Source organism: Aulostomus chinensis, chromosome 11 (genome assembly GCF_037954235.1).
Source record: "Aulostomus chinensis isolate RoL2024-O1b breed Wild chromosome 11, RoL_Achi_v1.0, whole genome shotgun sequence".
NCBI lineage: Eukaryota > Metazoa > Chordata > Actinopteri > Syngnathiformes > Aulostomidae > Aulostomus > Aulostomus chinensis.
In genome coordinates, this window is record NC_141330.1 from 1,526,170 (window position 1) to 1,538,546 (window position 12,377).

Genomic DNA, 12,377 nt, shown 5'->3' on the forward strand with positions numbered 1-12,377 from the left:
CCCAGGATTGCTTGGGGGCTCCGCTGCTGTGCTCCTCCTCAGCTCTGGTCATGTGACTGTTGTGTCCCACTGCCCATAAGTCATTAGAAGCCTTGATCAGGTGAATACTTGCTGGAAGGCGTTGACAAAAAAAACGGTTATTTAGTCTTACATCAGCAAAGGTTTTCACCCTGATGACTGTTAACGATGGAGGCAGAAGTGAAAGGGTTAAGTATTACCTCACTGCCTCTCTCTGCCCTCTCCCACCTCCTCCAGCCCCCCCCCATCTGAGCCATTCTTGGCTCCCTCCCTGATCTCGCTCGTCCCCTCCCTCTAAGTCCCCCCTCCCCCCTCAGCCCCCTCATTAAGGCTGGAAGCCTCTCGCTGACAGTCAGAACCCACAGAGACGGACGCCGGCCCTCGAGTGTCTCGCTCTTCTCTGCCATGGACCTCTGTGCTATTCGCAGACCCCCCCACAGCCTCCCGGGAGAGGAGAAGCACCAGATGCTGAACCTGAACCGACGACTGGAGAACTACCTGAGCCGGGTCAAGGTCCTGGAGGAGGAAAACATGCTTCTTACACAGGAGATCCAAGCCCTGAGACACGGCAGGACCAGGGCCTCGGCACACAGGAGGGGCCTGGAGGAGGAGCTGCGCCGGGCAAGGCTGGAGGTGGACGCAGCCTGGAGGGACAGAGTCCACACGGAGCTGGAGGTGAGCAAGCTGACTGAGGAGCTCCAATCCCTGGATCTGCACAGGCAGAAGGAGGCCCAGGCCCAGGTGGAGGCCAAGACCAAGCTGGAACAAAGCAGAAAGGAGCTCGAAGAGGAGCACAGGGCTCAGATCTGGCTCCGGGAGAAGGTCGCTCAGCTGGAGGAGGAGATGAAGCAACTAAGACAAACCCACCTGGAGGATGTGACCCACTTGGAGACCACATTGACCCATTCCAGAACCAACATGTTCCCCAATTTAGCTCAAAGAAGTGATGTGAGACCAAACCTCCACCAGCTGGAGAAGGAGTTCAGCCTGAGGACCACCAGAGCTTGGCAGGAGGCAGCAGACGCCTACGAGGGCCAGCTGGCTCACCTGGAAGAGTCTCTTAACCAGACCCGGATCCGTCTGGCACAAGTGGGCCAGGAAAAGACCGAGAGTCAGGTAAGGCTCCAAGCCCTGGAGAGGGAGGTCGCCTCGGCCCAGGATGTCCAAGTTTACCTGGAGAGGACAGCAGCCCAGCAGAGAGACCAACACCAGCAGGGAGTCCAGATGCTCCAGGTGAGAGCTGCTGGTCAGGCTGCCGTTCTGAAGTCCAGCAAATTATAACTCAATTTACGTAAAAGAAAATGTGAATGTGCACATTATTATACTGAATATTTGGAGTCGGTTCATGGGGTTGAACAGCAGGTTACGACTCAGAGGGGCTGAATTTCCAAGGAGGAGAATGTTCAGATACCAAGACGACACTGTGACCAAGACGCCGCCGTGTCATCAGTAGACTCACCGGTCAGAGGGAGTCAGGAAAGTCTGACCCTGGTTACTTATCTGATCATCAGTGTTGAGGACTTCACGCTGTGACGTCCCACCAGAGTTTTTGCGACACGTCAGTCAGACTTCCAGCAGGGGTTCAATCAGAGTTACGCAACATTAGCAAGAAAACTCACAAGATTCAGTGCCAAGAAACTGCGAAGTCAACCGCAGTGATGTAATCAGGGCGCGTCTTTGGTCGTTCGGCTTCGCAGGAATATGGTGGAACATTCTTGTAGAAACTCGTGTCAACGCCTGCAGAGAAACTCTTGTTGGGTGAATTATTTGACTCTGAAACTCCCAGATGCTGAGAGCTCCAGGGACATTTGTGACCTCTCCCCAAGGTCAGCCTCACACAATGAAAAGATCTGGGTGTGAAAGGGCTGGGACTGGGGGCGGGGCTTATCTAAAGGGTGGGTGATTATTTCTGGGTCAAAAGGAGGCCTGAGAGGTGAAGAGCCCAAACCAAGAAGTGTTCCCCCAGGGTGGTCCTGGATCCTGCTGGATCAGTGAGACGACGTCTCCTCCAACGCTGGAGGGACACAAACCCGCCGGATCGCCCGGGATCATTCTGATATTTATCATTTGTGGCATCTGTTTCTAACCTCTTCCTGCTTCCTGCTTCCCTTCCTGTTTTGGCAGGAGCACTTGGAGGGCCTGGAGGCGGAGAAGCGGGAGCTGGGTCAGCAGGTTGATCACCTGGTCCAGGAGATCCGAGGCCTGCTGCAGCTGAAGATGTCTCTGGGCCTGGAAGTGGCCACATACAGGTACCCCCTCAGATCCTGTACACCAAAAATGACAGCATCGGTCCAGATTAGAGCGATTAATTACCAACTCACAGTATTTCCAGATTTACCTCATAAATTAACAGAAATATAAACAAATCAAAGGATTTTAGGGGAGTTCACAAATTTATTTGAGGTAAAGCTAGAAAAAAACAGGTATCACACGGCCCTGTGAGATCCTTTCCTCTGAATGAGCGTTGACAACCGCAAAACCCAGCTCAGCCTCCTGAATGAATATCTAATAAACTCACATTACTCAACACACTTGAAGTTAAAGAAAGTGACCATGAAAACACGTTGAGAGGCAGCAGACGGCTTCGCCAGAAACGGGATTTAATCACCAGGCGCATCACCACATTCTTGGGAAAAATCAGCCTGGATGTTTTCTGGTTTTCTGGTGTCAGGATTCTCCCTCACGGCGAGATTCAGCCTGTCAGCTGTTTGTTTTCTACCTTTCTGCTCTTCTTGGTTAAACACTCAATAAATGAATGAACTGATTTGTTGTGTTTTTTCCAATGGAAACAATTCAGATCCGACCTGGATTCAAACACCAGCTGCATTTTGTCGTCCACATCAAAGTTAGAATGAAAAAACGAGCGAGACGCCTCCAGCTGCTCGCTTCTGTCCAGTCTGATTCAGACGGCGAGTGAAACCCACTTAAGTGCTGCTCAGTCGCAGTGAACACCAACATTCCATCAGTGAGAACCGAATAAAAGGCCGTCTGCTGCGTGTGCAGCTGCCTGGACCAAAGGTCACGTCACTGAATCAGCCGCCTCTGTTGTCTCGGTCAGAGTAGCGCATCCATGACGGAGCGCCAGAGCACTACAGCGGCGTCTCCTTTCTCCTTCGGCCCCCTCCTCAAAATATCGACCCTCATTCTGCAGCGGGAAGCCACCGATTTATGAGCTTCGGGAGTGTCGAGTAACAGCCAAGAGAAGATGGGGGGTAGAGGACACTTCAAAGTCACTCACAGGGGGTGAGGCAACTCTTCAGTCTGGTCATCCCACAGGAACTCGAGAGGAAACGCAAACATTGGTTAATTCGTTGGACTACAACTGTGCTGGAATATGTGACCATAAATGCTGGCATTAGTGTGTGTGTGTGTGTGTGTGTGTGTGTGTGTGTGTGTGTGTGTGTGTGTGTGTGTGTGTGTGTGTGTGTGTGCTGCAGATGGTCCTCCATTGCAGGACCTTTCTTTCATTTCCCTAACAGCACCAGTGAAGTCACCCTTCCCTCCTCTTCCCATCCACCTTGGAATATTATCAATAAAATGTTAAGAAAAGATGCTCTTCATAACTTCCCAGAGTCCAAAGTGACGTGTTGTTCTTTTGAGCGTCCAACAGTCAGAAACTCTTTGTCATAAACAACAGCAAAGTCTGGAACCCACTGAAGTGTGGCATGTTTGCTTGAAGAAAAAAGTGTTGAATTTATTTTGTTATTTTTTATTCTTCCATCCTCGGTGATATGTATTTTTGTCATGCGCAATTTCAAAATGTAACTTGTTTGTTGCTCTTCCATGCAGAGCTTTGATGGACAGTGAAAGCCTCGGCGGGGACGTCTCTCTGATAAATAAGCCAAGAAACATTTTCCAGACAGGTAATTAAACGATCGTCGCACATCAGCGCCACGTCAACGCAACACTGCTGCCACGTGTTCAGAACCTTTCCTCCTCTTCCTGGTACATTAACTCACAACACATTTGTAAGACTGCAATATCTCTTAGCATAACTTACAGCCTCTCCATATTTGGGAAATGTACTACAATTTGTGAAAGCAGTGCTCTAATTGTGGGGGGGCGGGGGTTGATAGCGGGCTGAGCTGAGCCCATTGAGCCACCTAAGACAGTCCCCGATGGTTATTGAGCCGTGTGGCTTTGCTTTCCAGGAACTGAGACAATGGAGAAAGGAAATGAGGATCAATACTGACCCATTAGTGTCTAACCTTTATTGAATATTTGTTTTCATTGTAGTCTGGATGCTGCTTCTCCGCACCAGCTCACACATCACAAAAATGACTTGAAATACCAACAAATATTTAGATATGTTACATTTGGCCGAGTCATTGAAAGTGCCTTCTGGTTTCATTTGAATGTGTTGACAACACATCGATGCAGTCACACTATCACTTTTACAGTCGCTGTGGTCATTGCACATTCATGAGCGCCGCTTTTGTTCCCCTCAGATGCATTTGTCAGTCCTCTGGGGCTCAAAGAGAATTACCAGATGATGCAACCACCTGCAGGCCACAAGACCATTTCCTTCTCATCTCTCTGTGGCAGAACAGGAAGATCAAAAATAGCAGTGATAAATGCAGCATCATTCTTGGAAGGGAAGCCTGTTGGCTTCACTGAAATACCAAAGGTTTCAAGGAAGCATGTGAATGAAGATGCAACACAGTCAGCCAGTTGGGGAACCCCTTACCCCAAAATACTGCAGGATGGCGCAGTTGAACATTTCAGACCACAGGAAATTAATGAGAAAGTCACGCACGCGGAACCTCTTTCACCCCCCAATGAGCCAGAGGATGCAACTGAAAACACATTTGGTACCCAAGGAGAGAAAAACAATTGGACCGATGTCGATGTTCCTGAAGAAAAACCTGCCACTGAGTCAGCTGCCAGTTATCAGGTGGAGTCCGGCCTCAGCACCAAGCTGCCCTGCAATGACGACACTGGTCGGACACAATCTACAACATCCAGCCTGACACCATTCAGAATGACAGAGGAGCCCCGTGTGCCCTCTAGGATGTCTGCAGAAGAACTGCAACACACTCCATTTGATGCATGGGCAGAGAAAGAGACCACAGGCAAAGACGCCGAGCAGATTCAGGAGGAAACCTCCGATTCTGAAACGGACGCATTACTAGAGCCAACCTTGGAGTCCAGAACCAGCAGTCCAGCTTCTGAATGTGAGCCTGAGGAAGGTGTGTTTCACCAAGCATCAGGCTTTAGCCGAGATGATAGCATCTTTAAAGAGGACGCAGAAGAAATGGAGCAAGACTCAAGCTGCTCCATGGCAGGAACCAGTGAGGTCAATGATAAGTTGTACCCTGACGGAGAAGAGATGGATACATGGGATAGTGTGATGGAGAGGAAGGGCGAACTAAAGGCAGACGATAGCATAATTAAGGCTGAAGTTAAACAGTTCGCTGAACCGGAGGAGGACATATCGGTAAGAAAACCAGAGGACAGCCAGAGAGAAATGAAGCAAGATTCTGACACTGGTGAACAGCAAAATGACAACATGGCATATTCAGTGGCGGACACACAAGAAGACTGGTGCACTGAGCAAGTGCCGGATCCTGATGACGAAGACGACGAGGAAGAAGAGGATTCTCAAAATGTCTCCGTGTCATGGAGAACTGAGCTGGAGAGCGACAGCTACGCTCTGGACAACACTCTTGCAGATACCCGTCCTTTGATCCGATACAAGAGTGACGAGACGGACGCCAACACTCAGGCGTCACACATGGATGAGAGTGAGTCCAGTGAAGGTGAGCAGGAGAAGAGGGTTGGAGAGGCGGGAAGTGCCGCATGGAGCGAAAGCAAGTCAAAGAGATTTGGAACAATGGAGGATTTGTGTGAAGAGGTGGAAGGAGAAGCACTGGATGAGGAATATGATCTGGGATATACTCAAGTTGAGGACAAAGAGGATAAGAATGCATGTGAGTACACCACACTGGCAAATGAAAGTGAATGCACTGAAGAAATGGCAAAGAAGGGGAGTGAAGCACATTTGGATGAAGAAAGTGAGGATGAGAGGGCCAAGCCTGACATAGATGAGGAATTGGAGATAGACAGACTTGTGGAAGAGGAATTGGAAAATCTATCCACGGAAAACTACAGTGCTCACTTTGGACAACAGCAGGCCAATGAGAGCAACGTGGTGCACGGCGAGTATGCGAAGGAAACAGCCAAGCAGGAAGAGGCCAGGGGAACAGAAATGTCTCCCTGTACAGAGCCCAACAATGGTGTGAACCATCAGTTTGCATCAGCTACAACAAATGCACATCGACCTTACCAGAACCTTTTCCTGAGTGATGCGTCCGTCTTAACACATCCGACTTCAGCAGTTGAAGAAGCCCAGAATAATGACCAAGAAGCCACCGGGGGTCCTGAGAAAACGGAAGAAGAGGATGAAAAAGATTTTTCCACGCAGACAAATGTTACTGTGCTAGAAGGTCACTTCAGCAAGTTCATCATCCAGTCTGATGAAGAAATCTACAGCGCAGACGACCCAAAGTTTACTCTACATTTGACTGGAGATGGAGATGGAGCCAGTTGGTCTCAAGAAAATGTGGTTGAAGGTGTTCCTGAAGTTCTAGAAACGGCTGAATGGGAAGTCCTAGAGAATCCAAGCGAGGACGATGAAATCAGAGATCATGAGGAAGGAGATGAAATACGCGATAATGTGCCTGCATCAGTTGAAAGTCTTCAGCATGATGGCGGCACTAGAGTGGGCGTCATCACAGAAGAAGCAAAGCCTCCTGGTATTCATCCTGAAAGTTTACCTGAAGAACCAGACATCTTTGTTGTGAAGGACTCAACTAAACTGTCCACAAATGGCAAAGACGGGAGCGTCCACGGCTTCCTGACACCTGGTGTGATGGACGACCTGTGGGTGTCCTCTCTGGAGACCCCTGCCAGTTTCCACCCAGATAATGCGGCTAATAATGAAGCAGTTGAGAAAACCAATAAAAATCTAAGGTTTAGTGGCAGCCCTCTTTGGGGGCATTCAGGAAACCCAAATGGGGTAAATGGAACCTCCAGGGTGGAAATGGACACATCGAATGCCGAGGCCCCGCCAAACGTGCAGGAACAGTCAGAGGTGACGCAGGTTTTGTGTAGAAACCTAGCAGAAGCGGTGGTGGTTCATTCTGAGGAGTCTGAATCCTGGTCTTCTGGGGAGGAGTAGGTGTGAAAGGTAGCTAGGGGTGTAGTTAAATCAGGTTTAGACCTCATGATTTTAATGAAAAGTTAAGTCTTCTGTATAATGAATTTATTCTGAAAGCCAAAGTTGTGCCTTGGTGCGCACCTGAGTGGTGCTAACCACCAATGTGCCAATTCCATCAACCCTTAGCTAGGCATGGACCGAGTCTCCATACAGCATTCAAATTGATTTAATGGCGAAATCCAATTTTATTTAAATATTTTTGTTCAATGTTGACAGCTACTGTATGGTCAGTGTAACATTTACCACTGGTATGGAACTTGTCTTGAGTGGAACCATTGACCAGAGACCAGAAAAAGCAAACTATGAAGAAGCAGAGGCTCGGTTCTTTTATTGGCTTAAATTTCACGGCTTACATCATTCAAGTCTTTCATTCTCTTGTGGAACCTCGGTTGCCAGGTAGATGGGGCACAGATGGATGAGAGGGTTCTGTACGAGGTGGATCCGGCACCGTGACGTGGTTAGTGCCGCCATCAACATCATCCTTTACAACAGCAAGTTTCTCCAAAATGTCAGAGTGCCTGTCAAGAGCCAGTTGTGTTTCTGTAGAATCGAAGTTGTGACGCCCCAACACTCGCCTCATGATCTCACTCATCATTTTTGTCACCGATTGTTGAAACCCTTCAGTCTCTCAGTGTGCGTGTTACATAAGAAGGTTTTTGCATGACAGGACAGCATGAAGACAGAACAAAGAATGTCATTTGAAAGTCAAAGCATTTATTGATTGCTGCATAATCTGATTTTACTCACTGGTGGAAATCAATGAGTCCAGAGGAGTGGGATTCCTTGCAGAGCTGCTATTTCACTGTGTAACAAACAGCTCATGTTACTGCTAACGAGTTCTCTCATTCAGCTCAACAACAGTTGGCTCCTCTTTGCTCTTAGAATGGTTTCAAAGGTTGCTCAAGATTACGCAAACAGATTTATTTGTAAGAAGAAAATTGGTTGAACTTTTATTTTTGCTGCTGCACATTTACACCTCAAAATAAACCCTAGATCCATGGTACACTCCCTCTCTCCTTCTCTCTCTCTCTCCCCGTCTCATTTGCATCGTCTCAATTAGAGGCGACCGATCACTGTTGCAGCCCACCATTAAAGTACGTGACATCTTTATGTCGGCGCGAACACATCAACTGAATTGGTGACAGAATCTTGTTATCTTTTCATGAAGGAAACTCAGTGAAGCCTGAATCCATTAACTTTGAGAGTGCAAGTCCTTTCTTGGGTTTTTTATTGCGAGCTGCAAAAGTAGCACTTTGTTTAATGAGATTGTTCAATTAGTGCACTTAAATGAATTACTAGCATGATTTGGAGAGTGGTTTTGTTTGTGCCCGGCAGGCTAAACGTGCAACAAAATGAAAATGAACATGTAGCTGGCAGGGATACAGTTCACAATACATAAAGGATTCATTTTACAGTTATTAATGACAATGGAAGGATCAGCTACCTGATTCTACTGAGTAATGGACCAATTCTTCCGCATTACCTTATTTACATACGTATATCTATGAAAATGCAGTTGCGAAGACATTAGTGGTTTGTCAAATAAAGCATGAACTCTTTTTTGTCAGAGGAGGTTTTATCAGTAATGGTGTACATGCACCCAAACAGAGACTGCAGCCCTAAACTGCCTGAATGTAAAAGGAAACGGGGGTTAGTTAATGATCGATGAGCCAAGTCTCTCAAAGTTTTTCAGTCGCATCCTTAAGACAAGGTCAGGTGACCAGCTGCCTGCCGTCGTCCAGCATCATCCATCTCTGCGTCCTCGGGGGTTTTGCGTTGAGGAGGACTGAGAATCTGGTTATATCCCAGCTTCACTGACCTCAAAGCAGGCGTGCCAACAAAGCAGCACTGGGGCCCTCAGCCAGCAAACACCCCTCCCACGAGACAAGGGAACAATGTCCTTCCTGCCCCATCACTCCCTGCACCCCCTCTGGTCATTCATTAGTCCATTTACTGAACAATGACGGCTATTTTAGCAGGTGCTCGCCTCCTCGCTGCCTGAGTCTGTGCGACAAGATTCAGCGAGAAAGGAAATGCCAGGCCATACAGGATGTGAGAGGCTGGAGCAGGACAACAGTGGCTTCCCTCCATGTTCTCATCCTCTCCCTACAAACACAGCTGACCGCTGTTGGGACACATTTATGGTGCACTGAAAGTGTCCCAGTGATAACTGAGATAACGGTAACTGAAAACATCTGGCGTCATCGTCAGGGTACCACTTTGGTTTGTGGATTCTTAGACATCTTGTTTTCCTGGAACAAGAAATGACCATATATGTTAAGTGCCACCATGCTAACCACTACCTAAAGCTGTCCTGAGTACACATTCACAGCGTCCAACTACAATGCTCCAGGTACACTTGAAGCATCCGTTGTCAGTGTGCACAGGTGCTTCAAAATATGAAGCTGCAGGTAGCGAATGCCCGTTGTCACTCAGGCAGTGAGAGAGAATAAATCCAACGTTGCTCCAGTAAAGTTTGTTCAGGGCCTTTGGACGTGAGGAAATGATTATCTGGTCTAATTATATTCCTGCACACCCAAGACTTTAGAAGTGTGTGTGAGCCTGTTTACAGAAGCATTCAGGTAATCAAAATATACTCTTATGGCAAAGCAGCACATTTGAATGTGAAACTTCCTGACGCTCTCCAGAAAAAGAACCAAGGCAGCCTCTGGTGACCACCAAGGAGTTTCACTTCTCTCAAGCTCGTTTCCCAGTGGGAGCTCTGTAGCCTACAACTAGACATGACGACATCGTGCCTCTCCTCCTACAGGCCTGTCATTTACTGTCTCAAACCGGAAGATTATTCTAAATTACACACACACACACACACACACACACACACACCCCGTCAAAATAGGGTGTGTATGATTGGCACAGTGCTAACATGAGACTTCTGGCTCAAATTAGCTGTTAGCGCTGCAGGCTCTCGGAGGTGGAAGTGTCTTCTGATGGTGGCATGAATCACTTTATGATGAAGAGCATCACACCAACTGTCAACAACATGTGTTTGTCGAGCGCCAGGCTCTCACTAACAAGCTCCCTCGTTGCAGCAAACCTGGCATAACCACCGACAGAGTGTTGCTGTGTTTAACGTGACTGTTAGAACAGGATTTTGGCCAGTTACAACTAGAAATGTCTTAATATGCACGCCAGACCAGACTTCAGAAATGTGGACCAATGCCCACACACTTCCTTCTATCTGCTGTTACGTTCAACTTCTCTCAAACGTGACTATGAGCATTCTTGACATATCCAGCAGGGACCAAGGCCTAGAGGTTTACGTTCTAGAGCTGCTGGCCTCTTCGCGGTGATGCGTGTGCACGCGTGAGGTGCTTTCCTCTCTGTTGATTTCCAGCTGATGTCATCAGGGTGAACGGCGGAGCAGCCGCTGGACGGAGGAGGCGGCCAGGTGCCGTCTCTTACTTCAAAATAAGGTAAGAATGTGACCTGATAGACACGTCCTCCAAAACAACAAGGCCTGACATCAGCAATGGGGGGGTCTCATAGAAACTATGCGTTCATCTAATTATTCAACATGTGTTAATTTTTACAGGCATTGTGCTAAGACTACACAATTCCACGTTCAGGTCATAGTGCTATGACATCAGCACAGCTATGGCACTTTGGGTGCGTCTTTGAATGTAAAGCTTCACTTGAATTATTGCAGTTTAGCCATCCTAGTTCTCCTTGATGAGGACTTCAGGATGACCTCCACCACAGCGAGGGATGGTTGGTTTGGTTTCATGTGAACAGCAAATCCTGGCCGCATTATCAGACTGTGACCTCTCCACTAATTTAGCAGATTCAAATAAGCATCTGGAGCCGGGCTTCCACAGTGTTAGCAACCTCTGGGCGCACAGTCAGATGCGTAATGCAGGCTAGCTTAATGCCACCGTGCAGCCTGCTAACAAGGCCAGCGTCTCTCTTCAGACTTCCCACAATGCATTCGACGACATGCCATCACAAAGTCAGGAGAAATGTTGATAGACAGTCTCACAGTGTGCAGTGCCTTTAACTGCACAGGAGGGAAACGACACGAGCAGCAGTTCCGCCCTTTGTCTTTCAGCTCAAACCCCACTAGTCCAGTCCTCACTTTCCTTACCCATGTGAACAGTTAAGCTGGAACATCGTCGTGTCAGAAGTAGGTCAAAAATGGACAAAATAGTGGGATATTGAGTGTCACTGATGTTAACATCATGTGCTGAGAAAAGACGGTAAAGGGGTCAAAGTTGGGATGGATGGAGGAGAGGGGGCACCCACTGGTGTATGACTGACGGAGTTGATCAGCTGCAAGTGTCAGCCGGTTTGTCTGCAGCAGCCGGTGGCCTCACGTCTCACACAGGCACACACACTCGTGGCTCAACAGGCCGCTGATAGTAAGACAGGCTCAGTCAGACCTCCAGCTGGACGGTCCTGGCATTGTTCAGCCCACAGTCGCTGTTTCCTGCCACTGTGCGATGAAGGCGGTTGTTCTGATGTTCCCATATTCAAGCAGTCATCGTGCCCTCACAGTGGCTTGACTACGCAGAAAACCACAGCTCTCTGTGGTCAAGGTTCTCCCCAGGAACCGGAGAGACTTGGTTTTCTGAGTGTTCCTTCTTGTAGCTGATGTGAATAAAGTTTGGCACACACCGTCTCCCAGTGTGTTCATGGGTGTGGCCTCTCTGCCTGCGTCTAACTTCATTGCCAGACACTTATTAGATTACTTTGTGTGTGTGTGTGTGTGTGTGTGTGTGTGTGTGTGTGTGTGTGTGTGCGTGTGTGTGCGTGTGTGTGCGTGTGTGTGCGCGCGCATCTGCAGGCAGCCGCCATCTGAAATATCCTGCTGATGTCACTGATAATTCCCATGACACAGATTTTTTTTTCTCCATTAAAATATTCCTATAAAAACCACTGTCATGTTTTTTTGGCCCTGTCTGAAAATCCAACCATTCTGGAGGGAGGTGTCAACTGAAATGAAGAGAATAATGGGGGGGTCTAGGTTTGTCTTTGTTAATTCATATCTTGGTAGAACCCCATCTCCAATGGTATCTTTTCTTGTGTGACACTGCATGTTGGGAAGTTAAAGAAGAGTACTTCAGTTTGGCATACAGTGTAGTACTGTAGTGTATTGTGACGCAAACTCTATGGTGTAACTAAT

General features: G+C 48.0%; 1 protein-coding gene across 1 annotated transcript; it reads left to right on the plus strand.

The window, feature by feature from the left end:
• The first annotated feature begins 364 nt into the window (after window positions 1-364).
• On the plus strand, window positions 365-8,274 carry nes (nestin). Its single transcript, XM_086217626.1, has 4 exons — window positions 365-1,251; window positions 2,143-2,267; window positions 3,808-3,881; window positions 4,467-8,274. The coding sequence occupies exons 1-4, from the start codon at window positions 424-426 to the stop codon at window positions 7,196-7,198; spliced, it is 3,759 nt and encodes a 1,252-aa protein (XP_086073752.1). The 5' UTR covers window positions 365-423; the 3' UTR covers window positions 7,199-8,274.
• Window positions 8,275-12,377: the final 4,103 nt, after the last annotated feature.

Bases quoted from the DNA above. Each gene is read 5' to 3' on its own strand.
- nes (XM_086217626.1), top strand. From the start codon at position 424: ATGGACCTCTGTGCTATTCGCAGACCCCCCCACAGCCTCCCGGGAGAG. The intron at 2,268-3,807 runs GTACCCCCTCAG...TCTTCCATGCAG, and splicing joins CTGGAAGTGGCCACATACAG to AGCTTTGATGGACAGTGAAA. The intron at 3,882-4,466 runs GTAATTAAACGA...TGTTCCCCTCAG, and splicing joins AAGAAACATTTTCCAGACAG to ATGCATTTGTCAGTCCTCTG.